The 24,897-nt window shown below is 37.4% G+C and overlaps 2 protein-coding genes across 2 annotated transcripts; both read left to right on the top strand.

Moving 5' to 3' along the window:
* The first annotated feature begins 17,089 nt into the window (after nucleotides 1-17,089).
* Nucleotides 17,090-19,698, top strand: LOC115626061 (transcription factor glial cells missing 2). The gene is made up of 5 exons (XM_030521313.1): nucleotides 17,090-17,848; nucleotides 17,911-18,001; nucleotides 18,677-19,007; nucleotides 19,050-19,415; nucleotides 19,494-19,698. The coding sequence occupies exons 1-5, from the start codon at nucleotides 17,090-17,092 to the stop codon at nucleotides 19,696-19,698; spliced, it is 1,752 nt and encodes a 583-aa protein (XP_030377173.1).
* A 776-nt stretch (nucleotides 19,699-20,474) lies between these two features.
* Nucleotides 20,475-24,427, top strand: LOC115625763 (thioredoxin-2). Its single transcript, XM_030520925.1, has 3 exons — nucleotides 20,475-20,620; nucleotides 23,571-23,717; nucleotides 23,792-24,427. Exons 1-3 carry the CDS (start codon nucleotides 20,597-20,599, stop codon nucleotides 23,942-23,944), a joined length of 324 nt encoding a protein of 107 aa, XP_030376785.1. The 5' UTR covers nucleotides 20,475-20,596; the 3' UTR covers nucleotides 23,945-24,427.
* The last annotated feature ends 470 nt before the right edge of the window (nucleotides 24,428-24,897 follow it).

Below are 24,897 nucleotides of genomic sequence, written 5' to 3'. Positions count from 1 at the left end.
TATATAATTTATTAGCCGCCAATCTCATTAGTTCGAGAGGCGTTTGGCCATTTAGAATTAGCATTGATTGGAAACAATGAAAAAAAATGAGCAAAGAAAGGTGGCCAGCCAGGGTTGCTGACCCACCCTCTCTATAGTATATCCGGTATTCGGGCGCTTGAGTATCCGCTTCTGGCTGTCTGTCCCGTTTGGGGTCGTTATGGGCCAACCGATCTGAGTAATTTATGACTCGGCCACGAGAAGGCAAAATAGTCGCTTCTACATACTTTTATCTTTTGTGGCAGCATAGTTTTTGCTTATGTTTTTATGCTAATTTATATTGAATAATGTGCCCGCGAATTGTTGTTAATTAGTCGGATTTGTTTGCTATTGCTATGTAGTTTTTATAGGTTTTGTGGAGCGTGTGGCCGCACAGGCGGGCGGGTGCGTCAGGCACGCGACAAGGTGAGCGGACAATAGATAAGTTTCTACGTATTATGGGGGAAGCAGATATTAATTACTTGTATATTGCAGCGGAAACTTAAATGAACACAAGGCCAGCAATTTAGAGGACATGATGAATATTTATAGCTTCGTGTATTAATTCTGCAAATTAATATGCAAATTAATGTCCGTAAAAAATTCTTCAATATTATTTAAAGACTGCCAAATTGCAAAAAATCAAGGAACATTCATAAAAATTAAAAAAATGTCATTATATTTTGAGTAGCTTTGAAGGCGAAGGTAAGCCTTTGAGATTTGTCAGATAGTATTCTAAGAGGGAACAGATAACAGTCTGTGATTGACGGAGGGGACTCATTAGTTGGCAACTTTAAAGCATAAACTAGTATACCCTTTCACCCTTTGGGTACAGGGTATAATAAGGATTCAATGGTAGGCAGTTCTAAAAGAACAAAAGTGTATGCAAGCCCTACCTTGTCACTACCTATGTATGTAGATTAAAACTAAAAGAATTAGGGATGCTAAACTAAAAGTTATGTTACTTCCCAGCTCTAGGATCCGGGAAGCTTTAACACAGCCTAAATGAAGCTCTGACTTATACTAGAACCAAAATATTTATCGCTTATTCAAGAGCAGCTATGAGTAATAAGCTCAATGGACTTGAGTCGCTACAATTCCAAATTTTCAGGCAAGGAAAATTTAAATTTAATTAAAGAGAATTTTTATAATATCTAATAATCTACCAAAAAAGTATCTCACAGGAACGTAGGTACCTTCTATTTGAAATATTTCCTATTATAAAAAATTAAATAACAATTAAGTTATTAAAATCAAAATTGTACTTGATTGCGGGAAAAAGGCGATAAATATGAAACAGAAATCGACACTTTCAACATTTCGAGTAAAGCACCTCTGTACTCATTGTTTACTCACAGCTTGCCGGACTGGCTAATAAACCTGCCCCCAACGGGTCAGTGATTCTCCACCTCTAGCTTTAAACTATATTTTATTTTTTATTATTTAAGTATTTGAATTTAATTATACTTCTTCTTAATCTTGTATTGCTATTTTTCCTTTTCTTTTTTTTTTAGGTCTAATAACGTCTCTGACTACTCTCTGCTGTGAATCGGGGCATAGCTGGTCGTTTGGCAAAAACAAAATCCCCACAGAGTCGGATTCGTTATTGGACATTTTTGTTTTTTCTATAGGCTTTGCTTTTCTTTAGTTTTATCTAGCATAAGTTCTATATTGTTTTAATTTTTTTCTCACATCGACAGCTCTTTTTGTCGATAAATAAATAAATAACAATAATTAATAACTTACCTATTTCCAATACTCTACTCTATATACTCGTATTGCGATTTGAATATGCATTAACAGTTACCCATTGCGAGGCAGCTGCTCAGGCGCACACTTCTGGCCATTCCCTGCCACACAGAGTGTGAGAATCAATCAATTCTTCATATGCTGAAATCAGCAAAGCATATGCAAAGGATACAAAAAGATAGACAGACAGACAGGCAGGGCAGGACAGATAGACAACACTCGAAACTCTCAAAATAATCAGGCGCGACATAAACAACAATTCAGCAAACGGTAAAAACTGTCAAGGGCAATTGTTAGAGCCTTTGTGCGGACTGAAGGACTGATAGACAGACCCGACCATATAGTGATTGATCATTTGATGAGCGCCCGTTGATGTGCATTTGTTTTTGTTGTTGTTGTACTCTTTTTCTGGGGTGGTTGGCTGTAATGCATCATGTTCGAGTGGGCTGGAACTGGCTGGCTGGCTGGCTGGCAGGCTGGCAGGCTGGCTGGTTGTCTGGTAAATGAACGTGGGAGTTTGTCGTTTTACACCTTGAGTAGAGTGCCTTTAATATTTTATGTGCAGCACGTGCCACCAAACTGGGCTTGAGACCTTGGCCATGCTCAGTGAATGTAAATCTGTTGCAAGTGGCAACAGCATTCGACATTGCAGCCACGTACGCCACCAATGACAACTGCTAGGGTCCAGGGCCGAGGCCGAGGCCCAAGCAGCCGCCGCCTGCATAACTCGAGGCACACACTTTGTGAAGTGCAGCTGTTGGGTTGGCGGCTTGCCGCAGTCTTTGCCACTTCCTTTTCGTGGTCTGTTTGAGAACTTAACCCGTGCCATTGTCGTCATCGTCTTCTTCGTCGTCGACGTTGTCGCCATCGTCGTCTTTATCGGCGAAACTAAATTAATTGTTGTTATTGTTGTTCCCTTCGCTTCTGTTTCATACCACCTGTTGTTGGCCAATGCCTCCGCTCGCTTCTCATACCATAATCCTCAAATCGCACATTAATCGAATATTAATAAATATTGCTTCTTTGATTTCGCATGCAGGCAGCATTATCGTCTTCATCTTCGTCTTTACCTTTGCCTCCGATGCTGATAAGTTAAACCTACTTTGACTTATGCTCCCCATAATTGTAATTAAGTTAAACGCTCAAAATGTGGCTCCTGCCGACCGGAGTGAGTCGTTTATTGTTGGCGTCTGACCGTCGTCTGTGCTGGCGTCTGGCCAGGCTCGTATTGTGGTATTATTGTTATTATTCTTATTCTTATTATTGTTGTTGTCGCAGGTCAAGTCGTGCGTTTGCGTTGAGGCTGAGACGCCAAAAGCTGCGGTACACTCTGGTTAAATATAAGAGATCCTTCTAGGGCTGGAAAGCTTTTCCAAGGCAGACAAACTGTACTCTTTTCAGCAGTAAAAGAACTGATTATTTGTTGAAATTGTTAGCTTCAGCAGCTAAATTGTAATTCACAAATATCGGATAAGTCGCTTTGACCAATATATGTAAGTATATTTGTGTTGATCTTTAAAGGGCTTTATCTTGAGAGGCCAGTGCTTCTTAAATATGCACTTTCATTTAAACTTAGCTTCTGCTGTTACTAGAATTGAAACCATAAAGAAATAGTTTGTCTTATGTGAATCGTGCAAATAAATCAAACGATATTCTGCATTGCTGAAAAAGATTTGTTTAAAAATGCAAATAAAACTCAATTTGGTTTTAAAGCGTTGACTTAAACTGGAGCTTGAGCTGACTGATTCAACTACTGCCATGCCTTAGGCCGATATTAAAGTGTATTCGGAGGATAGAATATTTAAGATAATGAAATAAGTCTTGAGCGAATCCATCCACATAATACCTCAATCAACATCCTTTCTTCAAGCTGCACTTTGGTTCAAGAAATTTACGTTCTCTTCAGACCCAATCCTTAGTTCATATTAAAGGGGTTTTAAAAAGATTGAATTTAAATAAAAGAGTGATATAGAAAAGGCTCATATCTTCAGCTGTTGTTGCCTAAAACTGTATCACTCTTTTGTACCGCCTTCCTGCAGTCGAGAGAACCCAACTGCAATGCAAGCTAAGCTCAAAAATCACGTTCAGCTTAAATCAATTATAAAATAATCTGAATAACTGAATAGCTGCCACCCAGTAGACAGAGTTATCTTATCGTTGCCACTCGCCGCTTTTAATTAATACCATATAGTTTAGATAACAAACACGATTCACAGATCAGGCAGGCGTTGGGCAAGGTCGAGGGCCCGCACAGCCCGTCAATGAATGCCTTGTACGGTTAAGAGCCGCTGGCATCTAACTGCAGTCTGCGCCCTAATGGGTCAGGATTGGAACGAGAAGACTTCTTGTCTGACTTCTTTCTGCCATGCTGGATGGTCCATGTTCATTAAAGAGACTATGTTTTTGGCGGACGAGTCCAGCGACACGTCGCAGCTTTTGATATGTGCTATAATCAAATGTTGATGGCCCAAAACACATTACCGACATGAGGCCCTGTCCTGTCCTGTCCCATCCTGTCAATTGTTTAAACAAGTGCGGACTGAGAGCGCGTGCGCCCAGAAGCCATTGCCGGGCATTGGTTAGCGGCTAACCGGCTACCCGGCTATTACAATCATTAGGGCCCAAATGTGACTCTTTAGTTTTGGGCGCAACAATTTTCAACAGTTCATTTAACTGATTAAAGTGCACGCGAGCGACATGACGACGATTTTTGGCAATTTGCTTGATGAAGAAATGGCCCCGAGTACAGGCATTTAAGGCTGGTGCGAAAATTACAGTACACTTCCTATATAATTTTGGCACCTTAGTAGCCGTTGGGGGACAGACAAACTATATGTGTGTGCGAAAGAAGTCATAAAATTAAATTTATGAGCTGTAATCGTTATGATCAAAACACTGTTTTGGGAGCAGTTAATACACGCGTAATTGTATTGCAGATCACTGGCCTTTGTAATTGGCTTCTAATCGCAGCAAAATATTCAACTGATGGGGCAAAAATCCATTAACATTGGCTTAACACGGCAAGACATTTGTCAAAATGTATTTTTTTTTCATTTTCTTGTTTCGAAAAATTAAACAAACCATTGTTCGGGTTTGAATATGTTTTTGTGTTCGTTGTGGGTGATGTGTGTTAAATATTAATCAGTCAATAGGCAAAATGTTAATCCTCATTTAAAGCCATTTCTGATGTTGTCGAAGCTTAGCCTCTTCGGTCTATTAGCGGACCGCCCAGCGAGTCCACCAATTAATTGCGTAAATGGAAAAAATTGCCGTTGGCTTTTGTCTTTTCTGGGTGCCACAAGTCTCACTTTGCTGGTCGCATTACTGGGTGATGCTGCAGTGAAAAAAATGATTGGGTACGAGTCGAACAGATAGTTGTTGGGTACTGCTTTATGTAGGCACCCATCAGTTAGCTGAGATAGGGCCATATTGTTGTCGTGATGCCAGAGCATGTGCTTCATAACTCAAGTCGAATACATTGCAGGAGTACAAGTATAAACAATATATGTATAATTAGCGGTAGAGAGACGAACAGTATGTTTATCAAAGTCCACAAAGTCTATTAAAAACAAGAGAGAACGCTAGAGTCGAGCAAGTCCGACAGTGATATACCCTGTACCCAAACAAACTTCCGGCATTGAGGTTTGTGCTCCTATATCAGAAGAAACAAGTAAAAAAACTAAAGTCGGGTGTCCCGACTTTGAAATACTCTGTACATATGTTTACAATAATTATAGAAAATAAAAAAAAATTAAGAAAATTAAAAAAAAAATTTGATTGATTTTACCTTTCTCGGTATTCGAACTCACGTAAAGGGTGTATAATTGCACATTTACATAGCGATTGCGTCTGTGTGAGTGTATGTATGCCTATGCGCATCTATTCGTGTCTGTGTAAACATGTTAGCAGTCAACCAAACAGCAACGTCAACAGCCGCGGGCAGCGCTTGAGCAGCGCTGCAGCAGCAAATATATTTATGGCTATAACTTCTTGGTAAATCGGTCTATCACAGTGGAACTTGGCATACGGACACATAATAACTAATTGGGGGTATTTGCAAAATTGTAGTTCGAAATTCCAAGAATTACGTATTCTCATAAGGTATCTGGGACTAAAATTTGGTGTCCGTAGGTCTTATAGTCTCTTAGATATAGGCGATTATACGAATAGAAAATCGGGAAAACCCCCATAGGGAGGAAGTCAGGGGGAAAATCAAAAAAATAAAACAAACTCGTATAGAGCACACTCATAAGGCATCTTTGTGCAAAATTTGGTGTCTCTACCTCTTATAGTCTCTGAGATCCAGGTGTTCATACGGACGGATAGACGGACAGACAGACAGACAGGGCTAGATCGACTCGTCTCGTCATGCTGATCAAGAATATATATACTTTGTGGGGTCTGCCACGCCTCCTTCTGCCTGTTACATTTTTCAGCTCCCGCAAACCTAATATACTTCTGAACATTTCATGTACCGTCTACGCATTCTAGGCGTTCATCCAGACAGACGGTCGATTCGGCTTGTCATGCTGATCAAAAATGTATACATTTTATGGGGTCGGAGATGTCTTCTTCTGCCTCTCACATAATTTTTACAAACCCTATGTGCCCTTTTTGCCCTACGGGTAGAGGGTATACATTTATGTAACCCCATAGTTCAATTGGAAGGCGATAACTGGAGAGAGAGAGCATTGTAGATGAGAATGGGGCACTTGCAATAAACTGCCCGCTCATAAGTATGTCGTTTAGTAAACTTTGTATTCCCGAACTGTGTAGTTCTAAAACGAGCAACGGAATATAGAAATAATATAGAAATAATCCCCCCTCTTAACATTAAAGAACATAATTGATTGTGATAAATCGGAGAGTCTATAAAGCTATTCGGAAGTGATCCGCGAAAAGTCCAATATTTTCGGAAATTCGTGAACTTTTTCGTATGCGTTACAAAGACTTCCAAATACCCTTATTAGTAGATCGTTGCGTCGCCTCTCCCTATGTTTTAGATAAGCTCCTTTCCCACCTGGGAATTTAATGCACATAAAAAAGTGATTTGTCCACCGATCTTTCCGGCTTTATAATTAATGAGATATTTTAATAAACTTACAGTTCCACATCATTTTGCTTTAACATATAATTCCCTGAGTGAAGAGTGTGAAGTTAAGCTAGGATTGTAATGGAAATAATATCCATTTCCATCTTTTTTCCCCTTTGTGGGAATTGTGAAAGTGTTAATAATACTTATATAAACTAATTCTTATGCACGCTAATGATGTGTAAGAAAGAAAGTGATTCGAACATAATATCATAGAATACAAAAATTAAAACGGCAAAATCGCATAAGACCATCAATGCTACTGGCAGCCTAACAGTACAAAAGAGTTAATATTTAAAATCCTCACTGCAAAATAATATGTTTGCTGAAAATAAATTTAAGAAATCACCTTAACATCTTCAACATCTCGGTCCTGGCATCGCTCAACTAAGACGAATCCCACAATGTGAGTTCGTTCCTGAGTATGTATTTTGATGACTCAGTTCGAATCACGGCACTAACATAATCGCATAAAGCATGAACTACAAAACACCTTACAGTTTTAAAAATTCTCAACAAAGTGGTTCCATACATAGAGATTTCAAAATGTTGTATTATTCCGATTCCGCAGCATGATAATTATAACTTTAAAACAAGAGAGAACGCTACAGTCGAGCAAGCCCGACAGTGTAATACCCTGTACCCATGTAAACTTCCGTCACTGAGTTATATGCGCCCATAGCAGCAGCAAAAAGAGGAAGAAGAAGAGCGAACTTGTTGCTGCAGTTTGGTGGGGTTGTACTGGCGAGAATTTGTTTTGCTAATAACTTTTCTTAGAATTGACCGAATTGAATAAAATTTTGAACAACAGTAGACAATTATATATAAATTATGTGTGCAAAGTTTGGTTTAGGTAGCATTTGAAATGTGGACGCTATTGACGAAATTCTGTAGCGGGGGAAGGGGGGGGAAATTAAAAAAAATAAAATAAACTCGTCCTTACTCGGACCTAGGAGAATCTGGATGCCAACTTTGGTTATTCTAGCTCTTATAGTTTCTGAGATCCTCGCGTTCATCCAGACGGACAGACGGACAGACGGACGGACAGACGGACGGACAGACGGACGGACATGTCTAGATCGATTTCTCTCGTCATGCTGATCAAGAATATATATACTTTATGGGGTCGGAGATGCTTCCTTCTGTATGTTACATACTTTGCACAAACCTAATATACCCTTTTTACCCTACGGGTACAGGGTATAAAAATAAATAAAAAAAGCTTGGAAAAAATAAAAAAAAAATCAAAAAAAAAACTTTAAGGCACGATAAATGTAGTCTTTTGGTGCGGTTTTATTAATAAAATAATGGATTGCTTGAATTGTATTTATTTCCCTAATTTCCTTGGTATCAGAGGCTTGTGAAGATGTCGAGAAAGAATCAAAATTCAGTTACAGATATTTTGTGATATGTACCAGACAGAAAACTATCTTAAAGTACTAAATACAAAATATTTGAATATATTGTTGCTTATCGCCTGAAAAAGTATACAATAACTTTCAACCTTTTCTTTTTAAAGTTCAACGCCTCAACTATTTCATTGAATTTGAAATAAAAACCAACAACTTGTTCTTTTTAGATGTCCGTTTCAAATGAAAAACTGCAGATTTTGTTTGTTTTTTTTTTTTCGAGTGTAGTTAAAGCAAATCAATTAATAATATTTTTGTAAGCGAAACCAAACCAAAATCACAACACATAAAAATCCTATTTCAAAGTGTACCAATTTTATTTATTTTAACAGCACGATGATTAATTGGAAGCGCCGAAAAAAATCGAATTATCTCCAAAATATTTGTAACCACAACACTCTGGGGTTTCAGTCGCCGCCGTTGAGGCTGCTTGACAGGCCCTTGCGAGCGCAGCTTGAGCTTTGGAGCACGCGCTCCTCAATGCTCATTAGAGCTGACAGACAGACCACACCGAGTGCCGAGTGGCGAGCCGAGCTGGATGATCCCTACCTACATACAAGTATATGCTCGTCTATAAATAATAATAATAATACTTATAGTATAATGTTGAGCAATTAATTGCAAAAAGCGAAAGATGTGCGCGCGCAGCTGCAACGGTTGGCTAGATACGAAAATTACACAAACGCTGCGACCAAGTTGTAAAATTGTAAATATTTTCTACCATTTGTATAAATGTTTTTGTCACCCGTATAATTTTGCTGATGATGAGCGGAGCAGCCAGCAACGCGCAACGAGCAACGAGCGTTAAAGCGACAACAGCAACAACAATAACGGCAATAAAGGCAAAAACGGGGGAACAATGGTTAGGAGCCATTTCTAGTAAGTAGTACCGTAGTAGAGTTTAGCGTCTTTAGGCCCAATCCCGTATAATCGTTGACTGGCTGCCCTTTTAATTATGGGTCACAGTCAATGAGCAGCCAGCCAGCTCTGCTCTTGCACTTCCTGTCAACGGCATTTTAATTTTCACTTTAACGCCTATTGGCCCTGGCTTTATTCGCCCCTTCTCCGACTTAGACTGGGCAGGCATTCATTTTTTCTTTCTTTCAACTTAAGTTGTTAATTGTTCAGTCAAATGGCTACCAGGCGTCCATTTCAATTTGTTCAACTTCTTTGTGGCTTTTGGCCCAAACGGTAATTGTAAATGCGGGCCGATCAGGTGAAAACACTGAATATCTGCCTTTTCTCTCTGCGCCTCTCTCCACATCTCTTTGCCACATACAAGCAATTATAATTTTCATTTCATGTTTCCCAAATTTCAGTGCAGCTTTTCTTTTGGCTTTTCACTTTGAAATGACAGTGGGTGAAGGGTTTTCTCAAGTTAAGCTCTAAAGATTGCAGTACATTGATTAATAATTAAAAGAAATAATTATATTAAATGCAACTATTTACCACATTAAATAAGCAAAAGCGGACTCTTTTTAATTATATTTTAAAATAAACGCAAAGGTTTAACAAAAATAAAATATTTTAAAACTTCTTTAAACAAACAAGTCTTAAACAGGATAAAAATTCTTGTTTGTTAATTTATAATATCCATGAAATTTATTTGTTCATTTTTCCTCTTTATTTAGAAACTGGTTCAACACGATTTATAAATAGGATTTATTTATATGCATTTACTGGAATTAAATTTTGTAGATAGCAAAAAAGGGATATAAAAAAGAAATACGATTTCTAATAATAATCCCAAAAAACACCTATAACTTACAATATTTATAAATACTTGTTAATTATGTAAAACAATATATATATAAAAAGCAAATTTGAAGTACCTGTAATATTTTGTTTTTTAAGAAAATGTTGAAAAATTAATATAAATTATAATGTATTTCAGATTTAAGAAAAATATATATAGAAATAAATCATAGTTTTTTTTTTTAAAAGTCGTAGAAAATTACCATAATTTATAATATTTATATACTTAACAACAAATGTATTGTAGAAATGAAAAATAAATAAATATACAATGAAAATGTTTCAAACATTGAGTTTTTTCTTTGCACATGATTCATAGATTAATAATGAAGCTAATATAAAACCCAGAATATTATACTTAGTTGGAGTATAATGTCGAAGTATTGGAAAAGCAAATAAATTCCACGGAAAATGCTTTTTTCTTACTCATTTTCTTGTGTATTTAATTCAATATTTAGGTTTGATTGCAAAGTGTTCCTCGAAACGATAGAAAACTTCTTTAATTACGAAGTATTGGAAAAGCAAATAAATTCCACGGAAAATGCTTTTTTCTTACTCATTTTCTTGTGTATTTAATTCAATATTTAAGTTTGATTGCAAAGTGTTCCTCGAAATGATAGAAAACTTCTTTAATTACTCAGCAGTGCATAATTGGAAGACAATTTTGTAAATAGATTTGAGTATCGATTTCGTTTGTGGTTTCAAATGACCTCCAAAACGCCGAAACAATTCGAAAGCTGCTCAGCAGTGGTTTTTAATCATGAAAAAAAAAAAAAACGATAGCAGCAGAAAATAATGAGTAATTTAATTTCTGCGATATCAATCGTATGCCTTAAACAAATTTACACACACACTCATACCGCTTGTGGATTGCACAATAATTAGAAGAGCCTTCAAGCCAAACTCCCAAGCTCACTGACAATAAACAGGCGGCTTTCTGTGGTAAGTATGCGAATGTGTGTGTGTGTGTGTGTGCGCACACTCCAACGTGCGAGAGACTCGGTGTGTGTATGCGTGTGTGAGTGACACACGATTATCCGACCAATCAGCGATGCGCGGCGGCTGGAAAGTGTTGGCTGGAAAGCGTACATTGTTGAGGCAGCAGCCGAGGCTGAAATTGCAGCTGTTGAGGTAACATCACTATCCTATACACACACACACACGAAGTTGTGTATATGCATGTCTGTGTGTGCGTGTGTGTGTGTGTTTTTATGTTTGTATGTCTGTTGATTATGCGCCGACGTCGTTTTGTGGAGTTTTGCTAAATTTATGCGGGTGTGTTGGCTGAACGGAGCTTCTGTCCGTCCCTCTGTCCCACTGTCCCACTGCCTCTCCCTCCGTCCGACTGTTTATCTGTCTGTTTGTCCCCTCATCTCTACGAAGCGGCATTTTGTGCGGTTGCTGTTGTTGGTTTTTGTAGGTGGAGCCTGGCAATGTATAATCTCATTGTTGACAAAACTTGGGCAGCGAGGTTTTTGTCTTTTGCTGGATGGGTTTTTGTTTTGTATCTGTCAGATACGTTCATTTTGCCGCGCCTCGCACACACACAGCGCGCGCACAGGTCGAATTAATAGCGACGGCTTTTACGACAATACTCTCAGACAACCCTCAAATACAATATTAATGCTCTTAAGGTGTTAAGTGTGTGGAATGATTGTTAAAATACAAAAGCGCATTGCTACTAATTACAATTGTGAAAAATGTTAAGTGCTTCAACTATCTGGTTCTAATGTACGATTTAAAAGCAACTCATTTGGATATATGCTCTACACATACAGCGAAATCAACGCAACCGGATTAATAAGCAAATCGTCTGGCAACTAGCGCCCATTTGTCTGGAATATGGTTGTTTTGTAAGTGACGTATTTCGTTGGTTTGCTGGTTGGCTGATTTCTAAATACATACATTTATAAACTGCGGCATTTATTCATATATATTGTTATCCAAAAACTTTGACGCAAATCCCAAAAGACCCTAACATCTTGGAATTGCTGATATGCGAATGCAAGCAATTAATTTTTCATACATACATACATGTGCGTATGCGAATCGAATGAGCTATGGATTGACGTTTGTTGTGGGACCTAAAAAACAATTCTTTGTTTTCCAAACAATTCCATTGATTGCGAACAGTTCTGTTTGCCTATCTTTGTTTAAAGATATTGAAACTTGAAGTAGAAGTTTATTTAATTTCGCTTTTTAAAGCAATTCAAAGCCAAGTGACCACAATATTGAAATGCTTATATATAGGTAGGATGAATAAGAACTACAAGAGCAAGTAAAACTAGTAGCTTTCATTTATTATTATTATTCAGATAAAACCTGGCGAGCCTAAAGCAATTCTATTAACAGCATAAATGCGAGAAGTTGTTACAAGAAAATGAAATACAAATACAGTAAATAGGTTACTACTCTGGCTTCTTTTCAGTTAAAGAGCTAATGTTCCTTGAATTAGACGTCAATTTATTATTAATATAAACAAACTGTATTAACAGTCTTTAGCTATTAGTACGACTAGACAGAACATTTTCTTTACAATTTCTCTAACTTTGAATTCCTCTCTAAATAAATAAATAAATAAATTACTGAACAGAAACATTTATTTTAAAATTTTTCTATCTTTGAATACCACTCTAAATAAATAAATTACTGAACAGAAACACATTCCAACTAAGATCTCCCTAGGCACGCTACAGACTTGTAATTTCCTTTAGGATTATTTTCTGAAATCTGGGCAGAAAATGTGCTTTATAAAAATAATCTTTTATAATTGTTCAAAGAATTATAGTAGATACACTTGTCTTTAAAAAAAATAATCAGTAATTCATAATTGATATTTATGAAAGTAATTTTCAAAATAGGCTGCATGTTTATGTTTGTAAATTTCTATTAATTAATTAAATTAACTTTGCCAGTCAATTACAATTTGTGATTGAAAAATAACATAGCATTGCAAACGTACTGCAAGACAATTAGTCCGTGCTTATAATGTTCTGCGATCTTTACTTTATATATCTGTGTTAGTTGAGTCTTTATAATAAGTTTGGTCGTGGTGGGTCTCACCGTATCGGAAATTAAGGCGGTCATACAGACAGACAACGGAACGTCTTGCTCTTCAGGCATATTTGTACTTTGCAGCTTCGGAGAGATGCTTTCTGTTGCCTGCAACATCTTCATAGCCCGCTCTATCCTTCGAATAAAGTCATATATTGTGGTCCCAGCTTTCAATTGAAACATTTACTTAGGAGCACTTGACAAGTTACTGTTTTGGGATTTGAACGAAACATAAATTTAAATTTGGCAATCACATGAACACCAAATGCTTTGTTAGCCTTGTTGTTGTTGCGATAAGCACTCATATTAAAAGAAATACGAACTTCGAGAATACAATAAGGCTGTGGAATAAACCTCTTCTTTAACTTGCAGCAATATTGTAGCTTTATAGTTTATAGATTTTGAAGAGAGAATCTATCATAAGGGGGCCTTAAATTATGATTTTCTTTGTTTTACAGTCAGATGAAGCTGCGGTCAGAGAGGCTAATAATTTGCACAATGATTCATTTATTTATTTAACAAGTTAAAAAAAAAAAACAATGGCATAGATTTGATTTCTTTTAGATTTATGTACAAAAATGAAATTTATGCTTGCAAAATATTAAATCAAAAAGAAATAAACATTTTTATTCGCGGTGGATCTTAATGGATAAGCTTTCTGAAATAGACTGCCGTGTTTAGGTTTAGTTTCTTCAATATATTTTAAAGTTGTGCTATCTAAAAACTTTAGATTGTGTTAGCGGTTCTGACACACTGACTGCACAGTTAAGTCAAGTCTAGATTTAGGTTGTCACAAGGGTCTGTAGAGCAACTAAGAAGTTCTTTTAGTTGTGAAGTAACTAACCAAGGCAGCTTTCCTTAGCCAGAAGTTCTTTTAGCTTAGGCGTTCACTCTCAGAAATTATTTAGGCGGATTTTGTTTCACTTATCAACTGAACTTGAATTGAATTTTTAAGCAATTTATCAGAATTGCCACAATAAGCGTAGGTTTTTCCCAAAGCCTTTAGATGTAAGTACATAAGGCTATGCTCGACTCTGTTTTTGGCGATAAACATTCCCTAGCCAAAGGCTTAGATAAGCTTTAGAGAACCAAAGAGCTGCCAAAGCAAGCAAGAAATACATACATGAGTGCGAGTATGTATGTCGATTATTCAAAACGCTTCATCGGCCTGCTGTGCCTGAAAGTTGTTCCAAACTACAACTTAGTTAATGGCACTCCAAAGAGCCGCAGGGCGCGTCATAGACCACACGCATGGGCCTTGGGCCAGGCGGGGGCAGCCACAGAAAGAGAGAAAGGGTCATGAGAGTTGGGAGAAGACATGGACATAAAGACATGGACATATTTTGTAGGTGACAAAGTTATTATAAGCAGCCGCGGTAAGTCGCGCGACCAAAGAACAACGAAGTGACACTATCAATATCAGATAAGGCCGGCAAACGATCGCTACGAAGTGTCAAGCAAGCAATTTACGAACCCAAAACAAAGCGCATAAAACCCGAAAAGCGACTCACACACACACACACACACAACAGGTTCATTGGGCATAGAGTATTTGGGGGACCACCAAGCGTTACGATTGTACCTGACCATTAGAAACGAGCGCAAGCAACCTGCTGACTTCCAAGTACATGAGCATAAAAAATCAAACATTTCGGCTTAGAGGGCCACTTACAAGCGATCTCTTTACCTCTTTCTCTCTCTCTACCTGTCCCTCTATCTTGCTGTCGCTGTCTATGGCTAATGAGACTCAGACTCAGATTTATTGCTAATTGTAGACCAAACTACATACTAAACGTTTAGCGCATAAATCTAAACGAGGCTCCCACGTCGATCTCGGCGCTGCCACTATGAGTTGGTCTCGTGCCTGATCGCTGACTCATGGGCTGTCATTTAAGTGTCAATCATTTCGGACTGGCGCTCAGATTACACACACAGCTCTACGGGGTTAACTGGGTTAATGTTAACGGTACATGTTCCCTGTCCAACACTGGCAGAGTTATGCGCACCATGAAGCGCATAAACCCAACGATTTTATTCGATTTTTGTGGCCTACGCGCTTCGGCCAAACCCGTAAAGTTCATCCGAACAGGGGGGCCTGTTTAAACAGCGCAATTAGTATAGAATTTCTTTAAATGTTTCAATATGCCACTTGGGTGGGTGATAAAAGCAATGCAGTCAAGATATTTCAAATAATGATTACAAATACTGGACTAGATAGATCTACATTTATGATAGTAAGAGACAGGAATTTCAATTTGTAGCTAATCGGATGAAACTTTAAAATAACAAATCACTCAAGTTAACGGTTTAATTGATCCATTAGCCGGCATTTGTAAATCGACAATTGTGAATACTCGTATGTTTATTTCACTCACAATTGAAAAAGGCCAAACAAAGACTTCCTACATGTAAAAAAAATGTTTTATCTTAAGTTTAAATTACTGTATAAAATAGTTTCTTCGTGTTATACATTTTGAATTAATTAATTGAATTAATTATAAGTTTATGTTTGTTTTAGGAAAATAATAGCTTGTGTTATGTTAAAACGATCGTCCACAAAGCACGAACTAAAATTTTATCTGGTATTCGACAACATACATAGGTGCCATGCCTATGTGAAGTTCTTATATTGAATTTGCTAAATTCTTGTCATTTACAAAAGCGGTGCCTTAATATTTATAAAGTTTTACACATATGACCAGAAAATTTGAATTAGAACCGAGCGGGGCCAACTCTTTTCTGAGTCAATATTGTGTAAAATTTTTGCACCATATTCTTCATTGCTTGCATTTTTATGTGGATTTGTGGTTTGTGAACATCTATTAGTGATATTTCGATTTTTACAATGTCCAAATTTATTCATTACTGAAATTCTGTTATGTTTCGTGTAAAGAACAGAATTTGCAGAAGGTTTTTGAGGAAGAGGCAAAAAAATGGATTCAAAGAAGGTAGAAATTTATGAAAAAATTGATGCTTTAAAATCGTCGTTTTTAAACTAGAGATAATGTTTTTGGCATTTTTGTTTCTACATATATCGTTTAAAAAGGACCATTTCAGAAGAGTCGAATCTGTTTGTTTTCAAAACTGCCTCACCACCACACTTGTTCTTTATAACCATTTCGGCAAAACAACATGTATATCTTTCCACAATCACCAAACATACGTATGTCTGATTTAGCTTTGTTAGAAATCTCTGCCGAATCAATCTAAAATCAAGCCGAATTGAAAAGGAAGCTACTGAAAAACATTCCAGAAAAAGATTATTTGGAAGAAGGGTTGAATATGTGTATTGTATCAGGAGGGGATTACTTTGTAGGCAATAAAATAATTTTTAATAAATAAATAAAGAGTTTTTAAGGTTATAAACCAGCTCCCGGTAATTTTTGTACTTCAAATTGAAAACAGCAAATGGACGGGAATTACAAAAATAAATTAAATCGAGTACACGAAAAAAGATGTCAGCCCCAGTATAGCCCCTACAGAATTTTTTTAATGTGAACAATATGAAAAATAAATATTTAACCTATAAGCCATTCCTGCTATTCAAAAGATAAAATAAATCTGAATCGCTTGGAAATGTCTTAGGCCTTCTAAAAAAATTGATTAACATTAAAAAAATAAGATTGTTAAGGGCTTTTGAATGGTTGAACAAATTATTATCAAATGCAAATGTAATTATTGGATCATAAAATAAAAGTTTGTAACTTTCTGAGTGTTTTCAAAATGTTTGAAGATCCAAACTTGAAGAATTGTTTTATATAAATTTAAAAATGGTATTCAAATAAGGAAAACATTTGCAACTTTCTGTAACTGAGTTACTGAGAGTTTTCGAAATGTTTGAAGATCCACACTTGAAGAATTGTGTTTTCTAAATTTAAAAATGTTATACAAATAAAGAATACATTTGCAAAAATTTATATTCATTGGCAGTTGAGGAAAACATTTTCATTTGGCATTTAAATAGGAGTTTTCTGAATGAATTGCTTGCCAGTACGATATCAAGCCAGCTATCATGCGATTCTTTGTGCAATGTTACAGAAATAGTTACACCTTCAAGACCCACCAGCAACAACTCGGCCAGCCAGAGAAGATTTCGCAACAGCACCCACCAAAGTCGTCATATCAGGCCCAGCAGACCCAGCAGGCCCAGCAGCCCATTATGACGCACAAGTCGAAGCGGGACTGGGACATTAATGATGCGATAGTGCCTCAGATGTCGGATATTGATTTCGATGAGTTCAGCGAGTGGAGCGATGGTCATGTCCGTCTCGTCTATTCCATACACAACGAGGAGGCCAAGAAGCACATTTCCGGCTGGGCCATGCGGAACACCAACAATCATAACGTGAACATACTGAAGAAGAGCTGCCTGGGTGTGTTGGTCTGCTCCCAACACTGCACCCTTCCCAATGGCACCAAAATCAACCTGCGACCGGCCATTTGTGACAAGGCGCGACGCAAGCAGGAGGGCAAGGCGTGCCCCAACAAGAGTTGTCGAGGTGGCAGGCTGGAGATAAAGCCGTGTCGGGGCCACTGTGGATATCCCGTCACGCATTTCTGGCGGCATTCGGGCAATGCCATCTTCTTTCAGGCCAAAGGCGTGCACGATCATTTGCGACCCGATCCAAAGAATTCGAGCGTTTCGAAGCGTGCCTTCGGACGGGTTTCGTTGACGGGCATTTCCAATTCCAAAGCCACCAGCGTACGCAGTGCGGGTGCTGGGGCGGGGGGCAAGAAGTCCGTCATTGCCGGTCTGGTTAAGCAGGTCAAGGTGAGTTGAAATCTAGTCCACATAATGATGTACTAACGGCTCTAACGGCTTTTCATGCACAGCACCAACATAATCTCATGGGTAAGGTGTTGAAACGAACGACAGCTAATAATTCATTGAGCCACTCGGCTCTGGAAATATATCAGTTGAATGGTAAGTTGGCAGCTAAAGGGATTATATTATTGTCTGCTAGCCATGATTCAGCTGAAGGTTCTCAATATACTAGATTTTGTACATTGGTTTCTAGTATAGTTAGAAAACTATTCTACACAGAATATTTATTATTTATTTAGTAAATCAACAAGAAGTCCAGTCGATACATTCTATTATAATTATAACTATATATAGTATTAAAATTTTATATATTTTATATAAAATATAGCTGAGAGGCAGCTTTTTTCTTTTTCTCAGGAAAATTTGGAGACATTCGCTTGTTCAGGGAGTAGCCGAGATATTTTATATAAATATTTTTCTGTTGATGTTGTTGTTATACTTCGTTGCTTATTTAAATCAATATAGAAAGATAGTTTCAGTTTTTATTTGTACCCTTTTATGATTCCATCGATCTCTCAGAAGTGGAGTTTAGTTAAAGTTTTAATGAAGGCTCAGTAGCCTGTCATGGCTTTTGGGGTTTTTAACAACTTGATAAGTTTAAACTAAATTCTTTTTTAAGAACACTAAGCCAAGAAAGCTGATTCCAGAACTGGATAACACGATTAATAGATAGACATATTGAATTTGTTTCTGAATCTCGGCTAGTAAAGTTATGTATCCTTATTTTTAACCCCCACTGGATTCGCACTCATTTCCTCTTTCTTATTGCTTCAGCTTGTGGCAAGTGCACCACGTATAGTCACTGCACTTGCAGCTATTTGGAGGACACACGCACCCACCAACTGACACAGCCTGCCACCAATTATGTAAGCAACTCCTGGCCCTTGAGCTCGACAGAGGCCGCACCTTGTGAGATGGGCACGAATGTGTTCACTGTGAATCATCAGCACATCACTTACAACTATCCGATCTATCATGCCACGCCTGCCACTGCCACAGCCACGCCCAGCAAGTCCCCAAGTCTGCCCTATTCCTGCATTTCGGAGCTGGGCTACCATCAGCCATACGGAGGTGGCAGCGGCAACAACAACACCACCCATCAGCAGTCCTTGAGCAGCTGCTATAACAGCAACAACAACAACAACAGCTACCAGCATCAAGCCGGACCCGGCAGCATCTCGTACGAGTCGAGTTCCCAGTTGGCCACGCCAGAGCCCGAATTCATAAACTACTCGCAGATCAAGCATTTGGGGACTACAGCGCCCAACCTGGATTTGGAGTCGAATTGCAAGACCGAAGGTACACCGCCCACCATCAAGTACAATGCCACGGTTGAGACGCAACCCTATACGGATGAGCGCTACGAGCATTACTACAATCGAGACCCCAAGTCGGACTACGAGCTCCAACAGCAGTTCAGTCTGGCGGCAGGGAATGTTTCCGGCCACTTTTATGAGAGCGCCAATGGCTATAATGGCGTCAACTACTTCGATACGAGCACCACGCCAGGGAAGCTACAATTACCCACCGGTGGCTATGATGCTGGACCGGTTGCTAACAGCAATAACAACAACAACAATAGTGGCAGTAGCACAATCCTTGATAATGGCAGCTATAGCTATTACGATCATTATGCCAACTATGAGCAACAAATGGCGGCAGCCAGTGGTTTCAGCAGTGGCGGCGCCACAGTGGCTGCTGCCGCAGCAGTGGCAACCCAACCGACGCTCACCTATCACCACCACCATCACCACCACTTGCACCACGCACAGGCACAATCCCATGCAGCGCATTGATAGTACTTAAGGGGCTGCTACAGCCTCCAAAATTACTCATAGTTTGTAGTGTTTAAATAGTTATCATTATTTAATGTGCTAGCCTTAGTTTATCATGTTTTCTTCAAAAAATATTCGTATTGTTTTGCCGAATAAATTCAATACAAAATGTTGATTTATTAAAAACGCTCTCGAATTCTTATTAGACTGTACACATCTTTAAAGTTGAAAACTGTTGTTTTTCAATAGAGGGCGAGAGCTGCACCTTTGGCGTCAAATCAGAAAAATTACCTAAACTCCGGCAATGCGGCGAAGTTCGCTTCTAATAAGAACCTATTACAGCACTGTATTGTATTGGTATTAAAAGGGTACTGCAGCACCCTCTACAGTATTTTATCCGTTACTGAAGCACCATCTACTGTTTTAAATTAGTGTACAGCGGAACTGCAGCACCATCTACTGTATTTTACTTACACTAAGGCTCTCTTCTCTGCTTGACAGATACAAGTTTGAAAATATTATTATTGGAACTGCTCTTAAGAGCAAAATAATTTGAAATGTGCGTGGGTGGATATCCGTATTTACAAGAAAATAAAAAAGAATTTTTATGCGACTGGCAGTGTTCATAAATAAAAAACAAAAATAATTTAAAAATGTTCCAGAACTGTGGCACCACTTGAACCGCCTCCGCAACAGCGCTGCCACCGCGCACCACTTACACCATTGGCTCTCTCTCTTTTTCGTTGCTCATGCTGAGTGAGTGGTGAGTATGCGGCTGTATATGACACCGCCACGAGCGCCAAGTGTTGGCATTCGTAAGACTAAAGTTCCACGAGCTGGTTGCGTGTGTTTCGAAAGGCACTTTTTTGCTAATTAAATAACCTCTATAAACTTTACCGGTTGTAATAAATCAACGAAAATGGTGTACACAGTGAAAGACAAGGTGAGTTCAGTTAACTGTACTTTTGCAAAAATGGAAAACAAATAAATGTATGAACAGTAAGAAAAAACCCAAGCCACCCCGCCGTAAGTTCCACAAAGTCACAAACACATGCACACATACACACATACACAGCAGACGCACACACACGAGGACACACAGAGAAACATTCCTATATAAATTTTTTCTCATCGTTCGCCATACGCTTACAAATTTATTTCGTAGTGCGGCTTTTGATGTTGTTTTTGTGAAAGAATAGAGAAAACCAGTATATAAAAATGATATCATCTCTTCCCAAGCCAAAAGTCACTCTGACGCATAGAAATCGGTCAAACAAATCAAACATAAATATATATATATTAATACAAAATCTAAATGGAACTTTTTAAGTACCAAATATCACAAAATCAAGGCCACTTGGCGATATGGAAAAAGCCCATTTAAATGCTACTTTGCGCTCAGCACACTTGGAATTTTTTGGCGAACGAGCATTGCTGATTAAGATTTTGTATTGGCTTTTGAGCAATTTTCAGATTTGGCTCAGAATCAAAAAGTTCTCAATGAAAACCGGTTTCGAAGTTGAAATAAGATGGTAAAATAGTTAAAGTCTTTTTACTACAGCCACTTAGGTGTGAAATGTTTGCAAAATTTGTTGAAACATAGCATTACTAATCATGAGTCATGAATTTTCGAGCTCCGTCACGATTAAGAGCGATCATTTTGAAACAGGTTTAATTCAAATTATGAATAATAGCTTGCGTAATAAATTAATTTCAAAGTATTGCTCATTTCACAAAAAATAGTATAATTTGCTAACTACAAGTATGTAGATATAGGGATTGTTAATTATCGAAATGACATACATTTGAAGCGATAAAATCGCATATTTGCGCGCCAGCCCGCCCTAGAGGTGTTCAACGGAAATGCTGTCTTGAAAGGTCAACTTATCGGCTTAGACAATTACCACAATTAAATAAGGGGTCAGCAATAAACAATCCCTCTCCCGCCTCCCAAACACGCCACCGGGCATACACGTCATAAAATAATTGCCACAACAAATGCACAGAAAGAATAAACATCTGAATCGGGGACGACGCCCACCCACACGTGCCTTGTAAACATTTTATACTTATTCCGATTGATACTTCATGCATATACTATATGTATATACATACATATAAATGAGAGGCGCACTTGAATGAAAATTATAGCTTTACAAGAATTTCCAATTGGACATGTTTGTTTAACAAAATGTTAGCTTTTGGCAGTTGAAAAGCAAAAATTCTGAAAGTGAAAACAACAGACATTGAAATGGAAAATGTTGAACGCATTTAGAAACAAATTCTAGCAATATTTATGTATAGTGTTTGGCTTTAGAGGGTGTCTCTCAAGCGCTCTAAGATTATTACTTTCAAAAAAAGCAACTTTTTAAATAATTTTAATTTGATTAAAAATTAAACTTAATTAGATGTAAAGATGTAAAGGTATTTTAAAATTGATTACTTTAGAGAGTGTTTTTTAGAAAAGGTTAAATAAATGATTGGTTTTTAAGGGAAAAGGGTTTGGTTCTAATATTTTTATATTCCATTTTGGTAAATACTTAATAATTGTTACTATGGCAGTGAAGAATCCAATCAACAATAGTTTCCAATTCTCGCCTGATAAGCTTAAAGAACCTCATGGAGAACACTTTAAACTGAATAAAATAGGGCTAAATAATATGAGCTGCCGGTTCTTATCTAATTTACAATTCTACGATTATGTTTGCGATTATGGTGTTGAATTTCCAGTTCGGCTGCCTCCGCTTCGAGTTCCACCTGTCTAGGTATTAGTATATTGTTAAAATAAATTTGTAAAAACACCCTATATATTATATATGTATATACTTGTAGACTATGCATTGTATTCTAATATGCCAGCGTGCAATTGATAATCGTTGATAGTGTACGGGGCTAACGGACTATAGTGTCGATTAATAAATATATAATGTATGTGAAAAAACAATTAATCTAATGGGCTACCAGTCCAGGGAGAGAGAAGAACACAACAAAAGCAAATATTCAAATGCAATAAATGGAAAATGACCGCGAACTTACGCTTAGTAATTGGAGCAGCATTTTAATGTATAATAGCTGTACGGGTATACTATGTACATATGTTGTTGCTGTTGTTTTCGCCTTCTCTTTACATAATATCGCGACTAATGTGGGACTGTTGTTGCTGTGATAAGTAAAGTTGGCGACTGATAAGCGAACGTGCTCGCTAAATCGACAGACTGGTTGGGCTGATAAGCAACTCATAAAATGTGTCAAGTCATTTGATAATATAGGCGTCAACCCCTTTACTATTTAGCGGGCGCTCCAAACTAGGTTAGGTGTGACCCTTGGGGTCAGGAAAAACACACATTGCGTGCCTATCTCTTGGATATTTAGGTCAACTGTGTGAAAAATCAATAGAGATGAAATTAATCAGATCCATGAATACCTTTTAACCACTCCGTTGTCCTTGCCGCAGCCCAATAAAATGATGAGGCACTTTAAAAAACTTATAAAAACGAAATTTGATTAGAAAATCGTTATAAAGAACAAGTTATAAAATAGTCCATTGATTTAAGCTTCAGCATGAAATGGAACTCTATTAAAATTTATAAATACAGTATTTTGTAATGAAAAATAATATAAATTTAAATGTTATTTCATATATAAATAATATATATAATATATGATTCTATATATTTATAATAAACTTGATATGAAAGTAAATTCGACAGGGCCACATAACAAATTTGATTTCTCTTGCTATTATGGTTCAAAAGTTATCGCTGTTCATACAGTCGAACACATGGACGTACAAATATTTGTATACATAATAATAAATATTTTTTGTAATATAAAAATAATATAATATAATATAAAAAGGTGATTTTTATGAACACGATCTATATCTGTTACAGGCCGATTTGGACGCTCAGCTGGCCAGCGCTGGAGACAAGCTAGTGGTTGTGGATTTCTTTGCCACCTGGTGTGGACCTTGCAAAATGATTGCGCCCAAGCTGGAGGAGATTGCGCAAAAATTGGCAGAGAAAATTGTTGTGCTGAAGGTAAATTAGATTCAGTAATTTCTAGATTGGAAGATAACTAACCCACGCTTCCTCTTCTTAACTGCCCGGTTTAGGTCGATGTGGATGAGTGCGAAGAAATCGCCATGGAGTTCAATGTATCCAGCATGCCCACTTTTGTGTTCCTGAAGAACAGCAAAAAGATTGAGGAGTTTGCCGGCGCCAATGCCCAACGATTAATCGACACCATTGAAAAGCTTTCGGCCTAAAAAGTGTTTTTTGGAATGCTTTAGTCTCAATGTCCGCTAAATTATTGTCTGACGGATGATTTTCCAACACCACACAAAAGACAATTAATTTAATGATTTTTCTTATCATTTTCTTCATAATAATTAGCTAATTATTCCATAGGATCCAAAGTTCTTCTCTCGATGTTTCGCACATTTGGTTATCATTTCATAAATCAATATATTTATATATATATATATTTTCTTGTAACGATATACTTAATTGGTGTGTTCAACACTGCAGTGCAGCGAAAGTAAAAAGCAAATCAAAAACGGATAAATAAAATTCTGAAGTTAATGGGATAACAAAGTGGCTTTTAGAAACGTAACTAAAGTAAAACATTTGCTTTATTAGCCAGTTAATAAGTTTTTTGTATTGGAATTTTTACATAGAACACATTGTACACAATCGTTTTGAAATAGATGAAATGGAAAATAAATAAAACATACATATATGTGAAACAAGTTGACAACAAAGTGTATAATTTATCGCTCTAAGCCAAAACTTGGTCAGACAGGCAAATAGTTTGCCAGCCAATTCGAAAAGTTATACAATTAGATAACTAAAAAGCATTTCAAATAGATGTTTGCCAGCTAAGAAGTTGCTTTTTGCTATTTAAATGAAATTAAACTTCACCATCATGTCGTGAAGAAAAAAACTAATAGATACCAATTTTGTTTAAGATTGAAATAGCTATATGAAATAATGTGGGATATATATGGTTTGTAAATAGCTAGCACTGGGTATGGATAAGACAAGTCTGACAGGTGTTCCTGGCTGTTCATACAGTCGAACAGACGATAGGATGTAAGACTATATTGACTCTTGATGTCTAGATTGATTCGTCTTCTCATGCTGTTCATACAGCGTGGCATCTGCTAGAATATCCCTTTCCTTTATTCGCTGCAGCGTAGAAACGTGTGTAATGCTAGAA

Source organism: Scaptodrosophila lebanonensis, unplaced genomic scaffold (assembly GCF_003285725.1).
Source record: "Scaptodrosophila lebanonensis strain 11010-0011.00,11010-0021.00 unplaced genomic scaffold, SlebRS2 tig00000080-arrow-pilon, whole genome shotgun sequence".
NCBI lineage: Eukaryota > Metazoa > Arthropoda > Insecta > Diptera > Drosophilidae > Scaptodrosophila > Scaptodrosophila lebanonensis.
The sequence above is the reverse complement of the archived record's forward strand: the minus strand, read 5'-3'. Positions and strand labels throughout refer to the sequence as shown.

Excerpts from the sequence above, each read along its gene's own strand:
- LOC115626061 (XM_030521313.1), top strand. The coding sequence starts at position 17,090 with ATGCGATTCTTTGTGCAATGTTACAGAAATAGTTACACCTTCAAGACC. Across the intron at positions 17,849-17,910 it reads GTCTGGTTAAGCAGGTCAAG|CACCAACATAATCTCATGGG; the intron begins GTGAGTTGAAAT and ends TTTCATGCACAG. Across the intron at positions 18,002-18,676 it reads GGAAATATATCAGTTGAATG|CTTGTGGCAAGTGCACCACG; the intron begins GTAAGTTGGCAG and ends TTATTGCTTCAG.
- LOC115625763 (XM_030520925.1), top strand. The coding sequence starts at position 20,597 with ATGGTGTACACAGTGAAAGACAAG. Across the intron at positions 20,621-23,570 it reads TGTACACAGTGAAAGACAAG|GCCGATTTGGACGCTCAGCT; the intron begins GTGAGTTCAGTT and ends TATCTGTTACAG. Across the intron at positions 23,718-23,791 it reads AGAAAATTGTTGTGCTGAAG|GTCGATGTGGATGAGTGCGA; the intron begins GTAAATTAGATT and ends TGCCCGGTTTAG.